Source organism: Brachyhypopomus gauderio, chromosome 21 (assembly GCF_052324685.1).
Source record: "Brachyhypopomus gauderio isolate BG-103 chromosome 21, BGAUD_0.2, whole genome shotgun sequence".
NCBI classification, from domain to species: domain Eukaryota; kingdom Metazoa; phylum Chordata; class Actinopteri; order Gymnotiformes; family Hypopomidae; genus Brachyhypopomus; species Brachyhypopomus gauderio.
Window position 1 is genome coordinate 9,827,093 of NC_135231.1, and position 19,394 is coordinate 9,846,486.

The 19,394-nt window shown below is 46.5% G+C and overlaps 3 protein-coding genes and 1 non-coding gene across 10 annotated transcripts; 3 read left to right on the forward strand and 1 right to left on the reverse strand.

Moving 5' to 3' along the window:
- Positions 1-402: 402 nt before the first annotated feature.
- Positions 403-7,290, reverse strand: ccnt1 (cyclin T1). Its single transcript, XM_076984361.1, is given in 10 exon segments — positions 403-2,474; positions 2,476-3,080; positions 3,213-3,283; positions 3,524-3,687; positions 3,921-3,966; positions 4,128-4,190; positions 4,981-5,041; positions 5,942-6,070; positions 6,161-6,242; positions 7,093-7,290. Coding segments are annotated over 10 exon segments (2,121 nt in total). The 5' UTR covers positions 7,263-7,290; the 3' UTR covers positions 403-1,744.
- Positions 6,339-13,476, forward strand: mlh3 (mutL homolog 3 (E. coli)). 4 transcript variants are annotated; one of them, XM_076984358.1, is made up of 13 exons: positions 6,339-6,876; positions 7,835-10,437; positions 10,652-10,753; positions 10,845-10,915; positions 11,083-11,187; positions 11,315-11,399; positions 11,555-11,623; positions 11,821-11,929; positions 12,079-12,238; positions 12,328-12,351; positions 12,489-12,567; positions 12,686-12,834; positions 13,321-13,476. In XM_076984358.1, exons 2-13 carry the CDS (start codon positions 7,836-7,838, stop codon positions 13,390-13,392), a joined length of 3,627 nt encoding a protein of 1,208 aa, XP_076840473.1. In that variant the 5' UTR covers positions 6,339-6,876; position 7,835; the 3' UTR covers positions 13,393-13,476. The 4 variants fall into 4 exon arrangements, with proteins under 4 accessions (XP_076840473.1, XP_076840475.1, XP_076840472.1 ...); XM_076984360.1 differs by having other exon boundaries at positions 6,339-6,849; XM_076984357.1 differs by lacking the exon at positions 6,339-6,876 and adding an exon at positions 7,303-7,686.
- A 203-nt stretch (positions 13,477-13,679) lies between these two features.
- On the forward strand, positions 13,680-19,058 carry kansl2 (KAT8 regulatory NSL complex subunit 2). 4 transcript variants are annotated; one of them, XM_076984365.1, is made up of 10 exons: positions 13,680-13,827; positions 14,368-14,626; positions 14,758-14,933; positions 15,103-15,217; positions 15,300-15,463; positions 15,743-15,909; positions 16,802-16,898; positions 17,236-17,489; positions 17,849-18,055; positions 18,659-19,058. In XM_076984365.1, the coding sequence occupies exons 2-10, from the start codon at positions 14,376-14,378 to the stop codon at positions 18,677-18,679; spliced, it is 1,452 nt and encodes a 483-aa protein (XP_076840480.1). In that variant the 5' UTR covers positions 13,680-13,827; positions 14,368-14,375; the 3' UTR covers positions 18,680-19,058. The 4 variants fall into 4 exon arrangements, with proteins under 4 accessions (XP_076840480.1, XP_076840477.1, XP_076840479.1 ...); XM_076984362.1 differs by having other exon boundaries at positions 18,701-19,058; XM_076984364.1 differs by lacking the exon at positions 13,680-13,827 and adding an exon at positions 14,016-14,230 and having other exon boundaries at positions 18,701-19,058.
- On the forward strand, positions 17,019-17,153 carry LOC143485322 (small nucleolar RNA SNORA2/SNORA34 family). Its single transcript, XR_013122842.1, has one exon. It is a non-coding gene; the product is annotated as a small nucleolar RNA SNORA2/SNORA34 family (small nucleolar RNA).
- Positions 19,059-19,394: the final 336 nt, after the last annotated feature.

A 19,394-nucleotide genomic window follows, 5' to 3' on the forward strand; every position in this document is an offset into this window, starting at 1 on the left:
AAGACAGTGATATGAATCGCTTGAGACCTAAATATTGCCCTCATTCACACAATACTGAGCTTTTCTGACCATTAATCAGACATGACAAAACCCATCTCATGTAATCCCCACATCTCCAGCACCATCTATGAAGTTAATAAGGAGAGATAGGAGCATGGTCTTGGATTTGCTAACATGTAATGGTGAAACACCACCTGTATTCTAGGTCTAGGAATGAGTGTTACTAATACTCTCCAGCTGATCAACACATCAGCGAGAGTTCAAATGAGTGTTAGTTTAATGCCTTCTTAAATGGATTTGTTTGCTTTGATATTTTGTAATGCGTCCAACACAAAACCCAGACAGTAACACAGCTTTAACAGTGATGCAAAGTCATAAAAAAAGAGCCCCATCACATCTGAGGAATGTGAAGGCAGAATTTACTCAGACTCCTTTTTATATATAAAAATCAAACAAAAACATTTAGCATTTTCTGTAAAAATACATACGACTTTCAAATTAAATATGGCGGCTATGCAGGGTCATCTTTATCATGATCTACATCGTTGTGTACACAGGTTCAACTCGGGCAGACGTAAATCAATCAGGTTATTTGAGTATGGTTAGGAATTTGTAGTACATAAATGCTTTACAATGGCTTGCCTCTTGCAATTAATTCAATCCTTGCTTTTAAAGTCTGAGGATGTTCCTGAACACAGGACAAGTTAATCCTGTAACACTTCTCACACATTACGCAAAAGGTGCAGATATACAAAACAGATGTGCACAGTTTCATGCTTATAATTTCCATGTGTGATGGCTTAGGTTCATCACAAAAATAGTACAGAACTTTAGATACTGTTTGGGCTCATATTAAAATGAAATGTACACATGTACTTTAATTCAGTTACATTTGGAGCATGATCTTACAACCATTTAAAACAATGACTGCTTCCCACCAAGGGTGGACGATTCTAAAACCAGTTAAACCTTACCCTACATATAGCATTCTCGTCTTGATGAAAAAAAAAACAAATAAAATACTGCATGTCCATTTTAACGATCTACATAAGTAATACAAAAGAGAACAAGGGGGAAGTTTGGGGTATATAATTGACTAGTCAAATTTAAAAGACACATTTGATGCAAATTTGGAGGTCATAGTTCAGATTTCCATTCTCTAAATTCTATTAAATTTCCGCTAGATGCAAATAGAGGAGCAGGCTAAAATAATACAAAAATAAATCCAGGTTACTTCCGAAGCAACTGCCTCTAATCACCTTTTGAAACGCTATAATAAATATCATAGTTTAGAAAAAAAGACACTAATGTCAGAAAGTCTGAAAAATCCATATGTAAAACAAACACATTTCATTTGACTTTTCAACAGTTACACTCAAAGAGGACAATGGTCAAACACAAGGTCCCCATCAGTCAGTTACATAAACTCCATTATTCACCTTTTTTTCTTTTTTAGACATACTTTATATATAAAACTGACATCAAAAATAGTATGTACATTTTTTTTAATAAATAACATTTTGCTTTTGCATTTTTTTTTTGCTAAATTTTGCTCTATTTTAAGTTATAACCATTATTGCCACATATACAGGTGTATATGGAGAGGGCAAGCTAGGTGATAAAACAAGCTAAAACAGGAAGGTACACATTTAGTGGTACATTACTTTGCTGTCAATCCATGGGAGTGGGGAGGAGCCTCGGAAGCCCAGGACCAATGGCGTGGCCGGCGCTAGAGCGCTGGGATTTATTTGGGCAGTGGTGGCAGCTGTGGGGGCGGTTCGGATGGCAGGGGTGGGGGCTGGGCGTTGCCTGCTCGGGCACCCGCGCTGAATCTGTACTCCCCATACTGGGAGTGGTAGTCAAACATCTGGGGTTGAGCAGGCTGCACGCCCTGGGCGCTGAGCAGCGAGTTCAGCATGTCAAACGTGTCCTGGTACTCGTTGGACTGGCCACCGACGGCCGTGCCGTGGCCGTTGGTGTCGGCCTTGTCGGCCCTGGGGTGCGGGTAGCTGCTCTGGGGGTGCGAGAGGCCCAGAGGGGGGGGCATGTCCGCCGAGTGGGCCAGGGCATGCGTGGATGGAATGGGCAGTGAAGGCAGCTGGTAGGAGTTTCTGGACGATTTGCTGACTTTGGCGGGGTGGGAGCTCGCCGACGGCTCCGAAGGGTGAGGTCTCTTTCTGGACGAGGAGGAGGAGGAGGACGAAGACGAGCCCAGTCTCGCGGAGTCTGCCGAAGCCTTTTTGCCGCTGGCGGAGGCGCTCGCGGAGCTGGAGTGTTTGTGTGCTGAGGAGGAGGAGGAGGAGGTGCTACTGGAGGAAGAGTGGTGGTGGTGGTGGTGGTGGTAGTTGTGGTGATGGTTGGAGCGCTCCCTGTGCTTCTCCCTGCTCTTCCCCTCCTCCCCCGAGGCCCCTCGCCTCTCCGGCACTCGTATCCGCACTTTGATGTCCTGCTCGGCCCCTCGTCCGCCGCCCCCCCCCTCCGCCCGGCTGGCCTCCACCGGGGTGGAGGCGCACCTTCAGGGAGCCGCGGTCCTGCTGCCGCTCGTCTGCGGGGTTCTTCGAGATGTTGGACGGGTTGCCCGGCTCGGAGGGCCCAGTGTGGTGCGCCCCGGCAGGCTGCTGCTGCTGCTGCTGGTGATGGTGGTGGTGGTGGTGGTGTTGCTTCTCCTTGCGCTGCTGGCCCATGAGGGCCTGGGCGGCCGTGGCGTACTCCCTCTTCACGCAGGCCTCCATGTTCTCCAGCTTCTTCTTCTGGGCGGCCAGCTCGTCGGCGTGTTTGGCGCGGTACTCGCTCAGCGACACCCTGGTGGGGGCGGGCGGCTCGTGGTTGGGCTGCTCCTTGGCGGCCGCCTGCCAGGACTGGGGGCCCCCGGTGGGGCCGCGCTCCTTGGCGTCCGCTCCGACGGCCGTGCCGGCCGAGGAGGAGGTGGAGGAGGAGCCGGAGCCGCAGGGAGGCGCGGAGAGGCTCATGAGGCCGGCCAGCGAGCTCCCCGACGAGGCCATGGAGATCATGTTCATCATGGCCTCCGTCTTGTCGCCCTCTTCTGGGACCTTTGGCTTTTTTGTTGTCTGATTTGATGCCTGAGTGAAGAAAAGAGGACAAACGACATGGCATGACTCGTCCTGGGGAGAGAAACACAAGTAAGGGACAAAGACACTAGGGACACTGGGACAAACGAGACGCGTCTGTGGGAGAAATAAATGAGAACTTACTTTCCAGTTTCTAATTCGTTTTAAGCGGCTGGGAGTCTTTTCCAAGATCTGTAGAAACTCGTGAGTGAGCTCTGGAAAACAATTTCCAACATCAAATCAAATATATTTGTATAATATATATAATATATTTGTATAAGATATATAATATATTTGTATAACATGCTTTGAGCTCAAAAGAACCGTGCAAAAAAAAAGGTGCCTGATAAAAGAATATAACGGGTCTCACTCAACAATGAAGTGTTGTACATTTATACTGATCATCAGTAACGAGTGGCCAAAATAGAATACATTTCCCAGGTGCCATAACATACCGTCCAGCAGCTCGAGAGTGACGGTGGGGTCAACGTACTCCCACCAGTGCTTGCTGTCTGTGGAGACGGGGATCTCCCAGTTGGACCATTTGCAGGCCAGATGAATGCACACGCAGGCTACCACAGGCGGGCTGTACTGCAGGCAGAACGTGGTCAGGTGCAGACTGCGTTGATGAGTTGAGCCGTGGTAAAACAAACAAAGAGGAGGAGGAAGAGAGATAGAGAGAGAGATAGAGAGAGAGAGAGAGGGAGAGATGGAGAAAAAGCAAGAGAAAGAGAGAGAGGATCATCAGAACTGATTATGACAAGGGCACGGCGCAGACAGCTGCAACCCCGAAGCTGTAATCATATTAGTCAAATAGTCGTTTATCCAAGTTTTGAACAAGAATGAACTCACCTGTTGGTTGCCATGAAGTATGATGTCTGTGCCAAGTCCTTACTCGCTGGAACAACAAAACACGCGAAAACACACCAAATGAAATATTCTTACAAATACATCTGCCGATACTCTTCAACCGCACCGAACGATGAAGACGTCATGCATTTATCGGGAGTCTACTAAAGAACCGAAGATGAATCACGCAACCACAGCGCTGGTACTTACCTCGCACAAGCTGGGTACATTTGACCACATGGGTGTGAGGATGGTCGATGGTGATTTCAAAGGCTGGGGTGACGGGGATAGAGGAGAAACAGAGCGAGCAGTCAGAATGGGTTCTGCATACGGCTGCGACATTTCCAAGCTCGCTAAACAGCTAGTAAACAGGTCGGTGTGATGCGGTGTAGCTCACTGGGTGTGAACTGGCTAATGGAGTCGGTGAGCACACAACGCGGCACGTCACCGTGCACTAGCGCTCTCCGCATTAGGGCGGCCCGATTGGGCCCGGCTCGGACACGTGCACTTTTTTTTTCTGTGTTTTGTTTTTTATTGATTGTAATGAAGTGCTCTGACTCTTCACTGACCCTAGACAGGACAAACATGAGTGAGTTCAGGACAGAAAACTCTGTTTCGCAAATTTACACAATATTTTTGAGCCACTCTTACTGCCCATCCCAGATGTAACAACTCACATAGACAAATGTACAATTAGCTAAAAATGGAAGCTAACCAATGACACCGGGACATCCTGGATGTGTGTAAACACAGAGTATGACCGCCTGCACCTGGGACTGCACAGAACGGAATGGCTCAAAAATTCACTAATGGTACAAAAATAAAAAAACAAAAAATAAAGAGAAAGCACACAAAGAGGGCTGCATTGCCAGGTTGACATGGAAACAAAGAAGAACTGAAAAAAGGTGAGGCAGTCGTAACAATGGCTGTTTATAAGGAGCTTTGTAACGCTGCTGCTGACTCCTGGACCTCTGCTGTGGACGGGAGCAAGTGTGGTTAATCAGTGCTTCTCTCTAACGGGCTCACTCATAGACCCACTTTTTCTTTACCGTTCCAAACTTACCAAGGGTCTGGAGTATAATGCTCTCAAGAATGACCAGGTCTTGGGCTTGTTGCAGGTAAGTCTGAGATCGAGAGGACAGGCAGGTTACTCACAGGGTCTCACGCTCTCATATCACTCTCTCTCTCACACTCCCTTACCGCAACCCACAATTACCCTGTTTTCAAGCCACTCAAAACTTTACGATAAACACTTCAATCCAATCACGTCCACGCACGACAGTAAAGAGGCAGAAACGGAACACAGAAATACACATAAGAGCGGTGAGGCTGTGGTAACAGGCACAAACACCCTGAGAGGAAGAAAAACCAGGAATTAATCTCTCGAAGCAGAGAATTAGTGCACAGCCAGTGTCTCTAGGAAAGCGGGCGCACGGGGTTTAGCGGGAACTGGGAAGTGTCAAAGTTTTGCTGTTGCATTCGACAGCCAATTGCTGGGAGGAATATGGGACTTCCACACTCTGTTCAAGGAAGAAAATACAAATTGAGATAGATCAAAGATGTGTAATAGGAGTCGTTTTACACCAAATTTGAAAAATGTGGTTTACAATTATGATTAGCCAAGTAACTAGAAATAAAGGCAAGGGTGTGGACAACTGTGGAATTTAGAAGTTAAAACACGGTTATTACGGGTGACTGCATTTAGGCTAGAAAGAACAACTGTAAAAGGTCTTCAGCCAAACCTTCAGCCGCAAACACTCAAAACAAACCCTGTCGACCAAATTCAGCCCAAAACGACAAATCGCATCACAGTAAACGACACATCCATTACAACCCATGTCACTTAAGATGCAGAACTCATATCACACACACACACACACACACACACACACACACAAATATATATATATATAACAGTGTACTTTAATACATGTGAACAAATGTGCACTAATTTTCAATCTCTCTTTATATTATACACACACACACACCTCTTTTCAAAAGAAAAGCATCCAGGTGACACTTACTTCACTCCTAGTGTCTGGAGGAGGGTCTTGAGGATTGAGACATGCATGGGTCACCTTAATCACATGCTCCAGCTTGCGAGGCTGCTCCTCCACCTTTGCTGCTAAGAAGAGTGTGGCGGGGGCAATCACCTGCACCAGAACACACCATCACCCTTCATGTCCAACCTCACACCTGACAACAGGGCCACTATAGGTGAAGCACAAGGCTGCGGTACTCACATTGCGGTGGAAGCGTGTGAAAGACTGGATCATGTAGAAACGATGCATGTACACAATGGCAGTGTTGATAGTGAGCTGGGATCTGTTCGTCTGTGGTTAAGGATCACACCTTTCCAGGAACGTCACAGACGTCAGTGCAAACACACACGTTTCTGCTATGAACAGAGTTGCTGTCCAAAATCGAAAGTAACATCGTTTCTAACTAAGGCAGCAAGTTTTCTAACTGCACACCCGAAACAAACGTCTCTTTTGGTTAAAACAAATCGGATTATACGTTTTTTAAGCGATTTGCGGTCTAACTACATATAAAACTATACCAGCTAGCTCTGAAGACATCTAGCTGACCAGCAACCTAGCGCTATAGCACGTTAGCTCCATGCTAACGTACGTTACCCGAGAAGACAGTTGACGTAGAAACGAACTGTGACCCCGCGCACACGCGAACCGGAAGGTCAGCGAAACGCGAATTAAGGACGAGGCGAAATTACATTGTGGACCTGAACGCAGCGCGAGACGACGCCATGGCGACGACGTCGCGTGAGACCGCCGCGCGCTATTGTTCTACGGCCTCGGACTCGAGCGAGGCCCCGCTGGCTTGAGGCCTACACATCCCACAAGCCTTAGCCGCACTCCCCGCTGAGCTAGCCCGAAAAAAAAAACCCGCCGGGCGGCCAGAGAAACTGGCTCTGGTGCCTCATTTTTTCATTTTAATACATGTACGTTTGAATGTTGACTGGAAATGTTATTTGCGACACGTAAGCCGCACAACGACCGGCCGCTACAACGTCCGAAGCGGACCGCCGCACCGGCTCGAACCTCTTTCGGGCGCATAGCATAGCTAGCTGGTTAGCACGCAGGCTAACTGGCTAGCTGGTTAGCACGCAGGCTAACTGGCTAGCCAGCTCGTTATCGACGCCTCGGCGGTAGGATACACATTGAGCCGCTGTCCCATGTCCTGCAGGAGGTTAGCGGCCTGCTGTCGGTACGACAGCTCTTTGTCGGGATCGAGTCCCGCTCGGCGAGACGGACTGTTCTCGATCTGCTCGCGGGTGAAGCACCATTTGTTGTTACTCGTCGAACGAGAGGAGAGCGAAGCCGCCATTACTAAGAAGGACAATATTTTAAAATCTCGGTGCGTCACAGGACGTGCGTCATAGACGGCTAGCGTTGTTGCTATGCGACTTCCGTTCTAAATCATAACAATCACGGTCCATTGTGACTATTTTAAAGAAACGTCACTGCGTGGAAACTAATAGTTTTGCGTTATTTTTGCCCTCGATGCAGTGTATAGTACCCATGACTGAGTCTGCTTAACATGACTGCAACAAAAGGGCAGCGCTGTACATAATGATATTAGTCCTTGGCTACATAGTTATGCTAGGTAGCGTTAGCTAGCTAATATGTGTTTATGAGGAATGAACTGGTCAGCTAACTAACCACCTAGATAGACGTTTACGCCACACACCTTCACCCCCCCCCCCCCCCCCAACTTGATTGTTTAGTGCTGCAAAACCCCGACTGTAAAGGTAAAAGTGTAGTTATGGTTAAAATGTAGCTGTCTCACAGCTAAGCGTTTTTGGCTAATACCTCCCAAGCAGTACAATAACACACAACATGGCTGCATTTATTATGACCACAGTGCTATTGAAGCTAACACTGTCTGTTGTGTTTCAGCATGATCAGAAGCCTGTCGAAGGACGTTCAAGCACAACTTCGTTCTGGAATTGCCATTTTCTCCTTGCAGCAGTGTGTGGAGGAGCTTGTACTGAACAGTATTGACGCTGGGGCAACATGTGTGGCTGTGAAGATAGATATAGACGCCTGCAAAATTCAGGTGATAGACAACGGCTCAGGGATGGACCGAGAGAACATGGAGCGGGTTGGGACCCGGTACTGCACAAGCAAATGCAGCTCACTGGAAGACTTGGGCAATCTTTGCTTTTATGGCTTTAGAGGGGAAGCAATCGCCAGCATTGCTTCTCTCGCAGCCCTGGTGGAAATATCTTCCCGGACTAAGATGTCTGTGAAAACATTTGTTAAAACATTTAATGAAGGTAAGGTGTCGGGTGTCTTTGAGGCACAGGATACTCGGCCCTCGGCCGGGACCACTGTGCTCGTTAGCAATTTCTTTTACAACATGCCTGTCAGGAGGAAGAGGATGGACTCTGTGATGGAGATTGAGCGCATTCGGCAGAGGGTGGAGGCCATTTCCTTAATGCATCCATCTGTGTCATTCACTGTGAAAAAAGACTGCTCTGGCACCATGCTGGTGCAGCTTTCCAAGGCCCAGAATACTTACTACAGGTTTGTCCAGATCCATGGTTTGGGAAGAGCTCAAAAGCTTAGTGAAGTGAACTATACCTATGGGCATTTTCAAATGACTGGGTACATTGGCCGTGAGGGTCACTACAGCAACAGCTTACAGTTTCTATTTGTAAATAGCAGACTACTCTTAAAAACACGCATTCACAAACTACTGAACTGCCTTCTCAGGAAATTGGGCAGTTCATGTGCACAAAATAACAGTCCTAATGCCTTAGCTGTTATTTCAAGCCCTAAGCAAAGAAGTGGAGTTGATTTACATGGAGTTTATGTCATCAACATCAAATGCTGCTACTTTGAGTATGACATATGCTTGGAGCCAGCTAAGAGTCTTATAGAATTTAAAGATTGGGATAGTGTCCTCTTCTGCATCGAGGAAGGTGTCAAAGCATTCCTCACAAGAGAGAACTTGGTATCAGAATTTTCTATAAGTGATATCCACAGGTTTGGGAGTGGTTTTAGTGATGTGGCAAGCAGTCCAGGCAGGAATGCGTGCCATAAAATCAACGAAGGTAACTTTAAAGACACGGGAACTTTCAGCACAATGTGTGAAAGAGCAGCTGACAAAACAGACGTCCAAGATGGGGAGATCCAAAATGTGGAGGACACTCTTCAACTGCTGCCCTCAAATCCAGAGCCCAGCGCAAGTTCAGATTCAGACACGGAAAGAGAAATTCAGTCTGATGTTGCTGACATGCATTTGCAGGACGCTTCGTTTCTGCAGTTTAAAGATGGCAAAGAGGAAAACGTGCTTGAAAATTGTCTAAAAATAAAGTGCCCTAATGTGGAAGCTAATGATTTGCCACTTAGTGTTAACAATAATAAAATGACACATTGTGAAAACACTAGTCTTTCTATCGCTGGTCACAGCCAGGCACGGGATAGTTTAAGGAGATTCTCTAAACCCCACATTGGTTGTGCACCAAAGAGAAAGCTGTCATTATTCTGTGGTCAGAGTCACAAGGTTGACCATGACGGTGAAGTCTGTGAGACAAAAATCGCGAGGGTTCCATCGTGCCGCAAATTAACACTGTCTTTTGAAATTGGATCTCTTGATAAATTTAAGAGGATGCTTGGGAAGGGAACTGAAACAAAACACCAGTCTATGAGCGCACAAACCACTGACGTCTCAACGGTTCCTAGGACGTCTCCTGCCTGCTCCGCAGTTACTGCCCTGCATGCAGAAAGCGGTTCACTCAGCACTGAGGAGAATCGAGCGGAGGACTCTAAAGTGGACAGCTCTTTGTTAAAGGAAACTTTACGTCCACGTTCTGCTTACACCAAAATGAAATGTTCTACATCAGCTAGGAATAAAATATCACTAGCCTCAAAGCTCTCTCACTTGAAGTCTGACGACATAAAAGGCAGCAAACCTTATGAAAGTGAACTCAATGACACAACAAATGAAGAGAATATTGTCGCGACACTGCCTGACTCTGCAATGCAGCACCCAGACTCTCAGCAGAGGTTTACAGGTATTCGATGTTTGTCAGAAAGCAATGAGACTTATCCTGAGCAAATCAAGAGCTCGGGACAAGCTGACCTGCTTGAAGGTGACCACTCGGAGGAACCCACACTCACTTCTCCCTGCAGACAGCACACATCAACACCCACCACCTTGTCAAGAGACGCTCCACTTGCTTCCAAAAATATGACTTCCCCTGGGTCGGATGTCCCGCTAGGTCAGATAGTTAACCCCATATCACCACATGACCTTTTGACCTCCACAACAGGACATGAGGACAAGACTCCAAATGAAGTACAGGGCCATAAGACTGATGAGACGACCCAGTCATCTGGTGACTGGCTGACACATTATGATGATTTACTGGGGAAAATGGTCTACATCAACCAAGTGACAGGACTCAGTAAATATGACACCCCTTTACTGGAGACTCTAGTACCCTGTTCCACAGATGTCACCAACATGGCAGTCAGTGTTGTCTCTAAAACAGGTAGGAAACATATTAAGAATAATTCATATTTGAGTGCCCCGTGACAGCATGAGGACTTTGTTTTCTGCTTTTGCTCTTGATCCTCTTCTTGGTCCAAATCTTTCTTACACTGCTCAGCATAGTAGTATAATTACTATAATCCGCCTTGACACCATGACTAAGATGCATGTTGACTGAGTCACGTGTTACAAATTTGGTTGTTCTTTGCCTGTAGGTTTTGAGTACAGGTGCTACCCTTTTCATACAGACATTGTACTGCCTTTTCTTCCTAAGCCTAGAATGGAAAGAGCCCTTAGGTCAGACATAGACTGCAGAGGTAATATATGTCAGAGCTTCTGAGTTATAGTGGGCATGAAAACAATCTGAAGAATGTTCCCACTGACTGTCCTGTTCTTGTTCTGTCTAAGACGAGGTCCAGGGTTCATTGTCGACTCTCTTCTCTGAATGGGACAATCCAGTGTTTGTTCGACCCCCTCAGGTAAGCAAGCTTGACCAGTATTCCTGTTGGAAAGAATACAGCAATCAGCACGAACTGTCCCAAGTTTTAGAGCCAGTGCCACACAAATTAGCACTGTTTGGTTGTTTTGGTCAAAACATTCATTGCATACATAGAAAAGCCTGTCTTATTGCCCTGTGTTTGTAAAGGTTGCGATGGATGTGACCACTAGTCACGCAGAAGGCCTTGCTGTGAAAATCCATAGCATTCTTTTCCCGTACCAATTCACTAAGGATATGATCCACTCGATGAAGGCAAGTGTACCAAAGTGCTTGCGTATTTATCTCTCTGGGACAGCTAATAGCTTCACAGACAGAATGTTCCCCTCACCTACAACAGAAATCACTGGTACCCTGTATAACTTGTTGCGTGTTACTTCAGGTTATTCATCAAGTAGACAAGAAATTTCTTGCCTGTCTCATAAATACAACAGGTCACGATACCACTGGGAGTAGTCATACTGAAGGTAAAATATATTTAAAATGTTATTCTTAGACATTTAGTGTATTTTTTAACAATTGCTTTATAATTAGCTCTCACAACTTAACATATCTCTGCCTTGCTGGCCAAGTTGCATATAAACATTTGTAATGTTTTGTTTTTCTTTATTTACTAATTCAGGAAACCTGTTGGTACTGGTTGATCAACATGCGGCTCACGAGAGGGTTCGCCTGGAGGGCCTTGTAACAGGTAAAGCCACAAACCAACAAATCCGCTCACCCTCACGCTCACACAGCCAGAGAAAGCAAGAACTCAAATCTCCAGCACAAAAACCAAATGCAGTCACCACAGATCTGCAATAGCATCCTACCATTTAGATGTCTGCAGGGTGCAACGCTACCCCTAAGACAACGTGGACGTCCACTTGGTACTTTTCGTCTTCACAGAGTCCTATGAAGATGACATGGACACACCAGGTAAGAAGAGGCTGTCCTCCTCGAGTGTGAGTCCTCCCCTGGAGATCAGTTTGACAGAAGAGGAGATGAGACTCTTGAGGTCAGTTCCGGTGTTTTCTACACCTCCGTCTTCATGTATCCAAGCTGCATGGTTTTTTTTTTTTTGTGTGTCTGAAAAACACCCGCATTACCTCTAAAGAGCCCAGGATGAAATTGCTCATACATACTTCATATGTTATGGATCTGCAGGTTGTATAAGCCCTTCCTTAGAGACCTTGGACTAGAAATAAGCTTTCCTCAGACAGAGGAGACGCACGTGCTCCTCAAACGACTCCCCACGTGTTTCATAGAGAAAGAGAACACGGAGCAGCGGCGTGGCAGACGCACCGTCATCAAGTCTGTTGCAAAGGTCAGGCCTCCACTCCTCAGACTCTTACTTAGGTCTCTAAATCAAGCTTAATTAAAACGCTGTAATTGGTTCTTCTTCTGCTTGTTCAGGAATACTTATGGGAGCACATTGAGGTAAGCCAGAGGCTTGCACAGCATGTCCCTGGTTTTTTTTTTTTTTTTTGTTGATGCTTTAGAGATTTTGGATGACACCTGGTCACGCCACCTTTCGTGACGAAAGCGAATGTTCTCTGTGATTCCCCCTTTTTAAGTTCTTGCACTCGACGGGAAGAGTGAAAGGCTCTCTGCCTTTAACAGTCCATAATGTCCTTGCTTCACAAGCTTGTCATGGTCGGTACTTTGAATGCACCTCAGACTTTTCGTTTCAGTTCATGCAGTGCTATATGCAATAAATGGAATACACACACGGGCACGTTTTTGTGTGATCTACCTGTTCCCGTCCTGCCAGGAGCCATTAAGTTCAACCACGTGTTGAGTAAGGAGGAGTGTTGCAGTCTGGTGGCCTCCCTCTCCTCCTGCCAGCTGCCCTTCCAGTGTGCACACGGAAGACCTTCCATTGTCCCTTTAGTCGATCTTCTCCACTTGGACGACCAACAGGTGTTTCTCATCCCCCACATTAAATATATAACCTAAGTTCTAAATTTAAATGTAAAATTTTGCCATATTTTGTCAATTGTGATTTTTACACCCCAATCGAAATTTGTCCTCCGCTTTTAACCCATCTGTGCAGTCAGAACACACACACACACACACACACACACACACACGCACTAGTGATTACTAGGGGGCTGTGGATCACACGTGCCCAGAGCGGTGGGCAGCCCTAGCCCGGTGCTCGGGGAGCAGTTGGGGTTAGGTGCCTTGCTCAAGGGCACCTCAGTCATGGCCTCAGGTCTGGGAATTGAACCCACGACCCTCCCGTCACAAGTCCAGTTCCCTACCACCAGGCCATGATAGTTCATTTGTATGTATATGCCATTACAGCAGCTAATTATTTATCTAGGAGAGTTATTAAGAACGTTTTGGGATTGTGTATTGTATATGTCTGTAACTCACATTAAATTGCATCCTATTTACCTACAGGATCTTCCAAAGCCAAATCTCAGGAAATTGAGACGAATGTACAAGGCGTGGCAACTTTATGGAAAGACTTAATTTATTTAAAAAATTAAAATTTTCAGGAACTAAACTACACTAATTTTACATGTGTATGTATTAAATTTAATATTTTTATGTAAATGCTGGTGTGTTTCTTCATTTTAGTGACGTGTCTGTGATGCTTGATGCAAAATACACCTTCCTGTTGATCAGGACTTTTAATTTTAATGTAATAAATTAATAAAAAATAAACAAACTCATTCTGTAGTTTAGATTGACCAACGTAACAGCCAATGGTAAAATGTCTTACTTGGTGACGAATATGTATCGCCCAATCACGTGGCTCGGTGAAATGACGTGGTCCCATCCTCTGGTATACGTCAGAGGGCAGTAACGGAGACTGTGTGTAGTCATTGCTTAGCAAGAAAGTATTGTGTTGGTTTTACCGTAGTGAATGGGTCCAAGGTTCTGCGAGCGCAGCCTAAGTAATTGGTAAGAGTGCGTTTCAATTAATTATTTTAAAAAACAAGCATACACATTTCCGTTATGTACATTAAATGTACTATCTTATAGAGCAGATTGAGCTTTTTCTTGCGCGGAATTAGCCTCCCTAGCTAACGCGCTAACCGTAATGGCGGTTCCAAGATGGCCGCCCAGAGTATAGCTGACGTTGTGCAGAGAGGCTTCGCTGTAGTCATGTGGTACATAGTTTTGAATTAAAGCGCTCAGCTAGAGTGTCTAAACTCAGAATTATAACAATATAGCTAGGTAAGCTGTATTATGTTGTATATTGAGCTTGGGCTAGGTTTATGGTTGAATTAAATGTCTTCATATTCCATAGTACACATGCTAAGTTAGATCGGCACTGCCTCGCACGTGATGTGACCTCCCCAAAGTGAGAATCATTTAAACCCATGAATCTAGTTAAAGTGCATTACATGTGGCAGTCCAATGCCTCTTTGCATTGCTCTGCGTTGGCAGCAAAAGTGTATCTCGTGCATTAACAAGTGTGCTACTTTTCTTTTTACACAGAACCAGAGATGAACAGGATTCGCATCCACGTGTTGCCCTCCAGCAGGGGCAGGGTGACTCAGACGGCACGTGCACAGGAGCACCAGGCCTGTGCCTACACCCAGAGACCCTGTTCGCAGTCTCGGCTGGAAGGCTGGGAGTTCTGCATCAAACACATTTTGGAGGACAAGAACGCTCCTTACAGACAGTGCAGCTATGTCTCCAGTAAGAACGGAAAGCGGTGTCCAAACGCAGCACCAAAACCTGAGAAAAAAGATGGGTAAACCAGCTTTACTTCTTTCCTCAGGCTAGCTTGTCATTTTATGCCTCGTGATATTTGTGTCCTTTGTTGCATTTAATCTTTCTTGTATGTATTACTCAGTTAACGCAGTGCTGTGTTTCCCCTGCTAGTGTGACCTTCTGTGCAGAGCATGCACACAGAAATGCACTGGCACTCCAGGCTCAGATTCGCAAGACCTCCTCAGGACCTTCTCCCGAGGTCCTGCTGGCTCAGCTCAGCTGCTACAGCAGGTCAGAGGCCGGCGATCTCGGCCAGGACGGCCGCAGCGAAGCGAGCCGCATGCTAGGCAAGGCACCACACGGCCGTCTTCACTCGCCACTGACCCCGCTGGGCATTCGCTTACCACCAAGACTGCAGTGTGGATGATAAAATGGAACTAGAGCTTGAAGATGAAAGGTGGGGCGTTTTCCCTGTTGTTCATGCCCTTCTTGAATCTGTGTATTTTGGTTGTTTAGACGAGGACAGTTGGAGTGAAGAGGAGCAGGACCCAGTGGTGCTGGATCAGATGTGGAGAGGAGATCCTGACAGCGAAGCAGACAGCATAGACAGCGACCACGAAGACCCTCTCAAGTGAGAGCCTTTGCCGTTCACGAGGTGTCCACGCCGGCCCGATGGGCTGTGCTCACGCGGGCTTCTCTTCTGCGCTGTGCAGGCACGCCGGGGTGTACACGGCCGAGGAGGTGGCCCTCATCACTCGGGAGAAGCTCATCAGACTCCAGTCGCTCTACATAGACCAGTTCAAACGTCTGCAGCACCTGCTGAAGGAGAAAAAGCGACGCTATTTGCACAGCCGCAAGATTGAGCATGACACGATAGGTGAAGCTCCCTTACCGAACCCTCCGTGTCCACTCCCCTGTGAAGAAATGCGTCCTCGCAATGTTATTTATCAGTGTGCCACCAAGATATTTCAACTTTTACTTCAGGATACGTAATACAGCGTCGTGGATATGCGAATATACGAATATGCGTGAATGTACGAATGTATTGGAAGATATTTGTAATAGCTGTGGAGTTTGAGTCCAGTCTATCTGTGCGTGGGCGCCGGGGGATAACCTGGGGTGTGTGTGTGTGTGTGTGTGTGTGTGTGTGGTACAGGCAGCAGCCTGTTGACGGGGCCGGAGGGTTTGTCCATGAAGGAGCGGGAGAACCTTCGCAAGCTGAAGGCACTGCGTCGCTACCGCCGTCGCTACGGCGTCGAGGCCCTGCTCCACAGGCAGCTCAGGGAGCGCAGGCAGGCGGTGACCGAGGGCGGAGCCTCCCAGGTGGGCGTCGGCCTCCTCTGGTTCCTTGTTCAGTATGTGGAATGTGCACGAAGCCATCATCGGTACTGTTGTAGGAGGGTTTTAGTGCTGCAGTAGACTTGATGTCAAAGAATGTAGGAGTGTGTTATGTTTCTCCTTTATTTTCCTTGGTCAGGTCCAAAGCAGAATATGAATATGTAGATTTTTAGTGCTTGCTGGCTCAGTGTTGAACACATTTACTATTGACCTTATATAGATGCAAAGAAAGGTCATACGGATAAGGCTTTTACGATAATTTTTTGTAGACAATAACTACGATGATATTGCCTGAACTAGAACTACTTTCTACCCTGAGACCAACGTGCTGCTGGGCTGGATGGTGCTTTTACTCAGGAACAACTGACCAAACGCATCAAGGAAGCAAAACCGAAGTTTCTGTGCTGCAGAATGAGCGTTGTGAATGCTGTGGCTTAATTTGCATTTGCACAGCACTGTACAGATATGCTCAGTGGAGCAAGTCTTAATGAGGCGTTTTACATCCTCATCGCTTCTCGTTTGCCATCTGCCCGTCTTCACTGCTGCTACTGTGTGTTCTCACGCAGAGTTTAGGGTCGCGTCCTCCGGAAATAGTTCAGAAATAGGATTAGTCTCTGTGTGAATTAGGGTGCAGAGAATGGAGTTGGCAGAAACTGTGAATTTCTCAAACCCAACTACACACTGTTAGAAGGGTGTTGGGAGTGTTGGCGACAATTTTTTTATTTCAGATTCAGACTGCAGTCGATATCTTGGTAAACTAATCTTTCTAATGCCCCCTCAGCACATTTCTGATAAAATGATTTTAAAAAATGACTCATGTTCATCACAAACACTTTTATTATTTAACATATTCATTCTTAATGTGTTCATTCCACAGGCTGTTTCAGTAAAGTCAAGCCAGAGGTGTATTTCCTTTGTTGAAGGCACACGATGTTCAAACCAGTGCCTGCCAATGACACGGCACTGTGTGACTCGTATCCTTTTCAGAGTCAAGGCTGTACAGCCCTTACGAGTGAGCACGGGTGTGTTCGTGCGTTTAGCCGTGTCCACGTCCGTAATCTTCCACACACTCATCCTTCCTCTGCCTCAGTCCTTGAGCCCTGAATCAAGGCCAGCAGCTTGCTGTAGCTGTTGGTTTCAAACAGCGGCCAAAATCAAAGTCTTTAAGGTCTGTTGATTTTCCCCAAATGTACAGAATGGGAAAATCTATTCATTTTGAAGATACAACCCATCAACTCATCAAATAACCACAACAACGTGTTTATCCTGTATCCCTGCAACACCACGGCATTTCTTTAATGATGACCATAGACATTTACCAAGATAGTAGCCAAGTCCTGTTCAAGATGTGTCCCGGTCTGAAGGATGTTCCCTGTGACCGGCCCGTGCACATGGGTCTGTCGGAGGACCCACGCTGCCCACTGCACCTCTCTCTGCCTCCATCCTTGTACCAGGCCGAGCAGGAGCCCTTGGCCCCCGAGCCGCTCACCTCGGCCCCCATGGACATGTACCTCAGCGCGGCGGAGCTCCAGCCCACCGAGAGCCTCCCGCTGGAGTTCAGTGACGTACGGACCTCTTTATCATTCACTGGTGATTTGATATGTGTAGAGTAAATTTACAATTAAGGGTAACGTATCTGAACTAAAGAAAAGGTGCAGGATTGTGTGTGTTGTGGGCTTAGGTTCAGCATTACAGAGAGTGAAGGCAGAACTCAGCAGAACCGCTCAGGCTGTTGGACGAACAATGGTTAGGCATGCACAAACTAAACCGTACAGTTGCTTGCCTCAAGGTTTTCTCTTCTTGCTGTCCAGCAGCTGTTTCCACTGCAGTATAGCAAATGCATCTGTAATGTCACACTCCTCACGTTTGGCTTGGCTACAGTGTTGTGAAAGACGTCAGCTGAAAGTTAATGTGACGTGTCCAGGATCTGGACGTGGTGGGGGATGAGGGGATGCAGTGTCCGCCATCGCCCCTGCTCTTCGACACCGCCCTGGCCCTGGAGGACCAGACCATCCGCGCCATCGCCGAGGCCCCCATGGACATCCTGACTGGGGCGGTGCAGGGGGACCTGGGGGCCACCACTCACGGCCCCGAGCTCTCGGACACGGAGGAGACGTCCGCACCGGACCAGGTAGGCGCCGATCTCACAGGTCCTCAAACACATCCCCCCCCCTCCCCCCCTGTCCCGTCTGCTTTCTCTCGCGGGCCAAAATGGTCAAGGATCGAGATGTGCTGCACAAATACCCATCCCCAAGCAGCCCGGGCGGTGCGGGAGCGCATGTGTCCGCACTGCCATTAGGCTGCCAACCAACCGCTGCACACGGCCGTGCAGACGACCGAGTGGTTAGTGTGTCCTCCCAAGTGTGGTGAGACTAGGGTTTTCAGCGTGGGTGGTACCTCGTAAAAAACGAAATGCCAGCATGCTTTAACTTACAGCTCTGGACTGAAGCACTGCGGAATTAAAACAAGAAAGTCTGAATTGTGTGTATGTTTTGACAGTCTTAACACAGAAAAGCAAAACGAACAGTTATAAACGTTTGAAGCTCCTTATGTTACTATACATAGTAATACAGTAATCTCATGAAACTCAAAATTCTTTATAGTAGTTGGATTGTGCTACACGTCTCAAATTTGACTGCTAATTATTTTTTCCTGCTCTGGAAACCACGGCCTTGTCTCTTAATCTTGAGGTTAATCTTAATCCTAACCACGGCCCTGTCTCTTAATCTTGAAGGTCCAGGACCTGAGCAATTAAAAGGAACCTCGTATTTTCCAGGCTGCGTCGGACGTCCCCGAAACGGCAGGAGTGGAGGATGCCACACACACTTCCTCAAAGGACCCTGACACACTACCAACACACGCCACATCCTGAGCCCCTTCATTTTCTCAGCTGTCTACAGACTTTGGAAAACCTCACACAGTCGTGTGGTGTTGGAAGACAGTTGTCTTGACCAAGAGCCATATTTACCAAGCCTACCGTTGTAGTGTAGAAAACTACACTATTTATATTTAAGGTTCAGTCACACGTCGCAAAAAGTCATTGCTACAGGACGGATACTAATATATAGAAATTGTATACCTCTTGAATCTGGTCTTTTCTTTGCAAATAAAAACATTGTTGCCATGGTCTTCAATACTTGGTTTGATCTTATTTATGTACATTTATTGACTGTTAATAAGCTTTATACAATTCATGGACATTTGTAAGGTTTTAAGAAAGTTCTTAAAGTTTTTGAGAATATTTTATGTATGCGTCATATTTTTTCAGAAGCATTGCATTATATATTGTTCAGGCCAAGTATCAGAAAATAGAATATTTGGGTAATTGTAGACCTAATTAAAATAGTTCTTCATTAGTCAATAGATATAGATATGTCCAATAGATATAGATTTGCAAACCTTCGTGTAATGATGCATAAAATTCATAGTCCCCAATACCTTGTACCTATTGGGCATAATAAAAGTCAAAT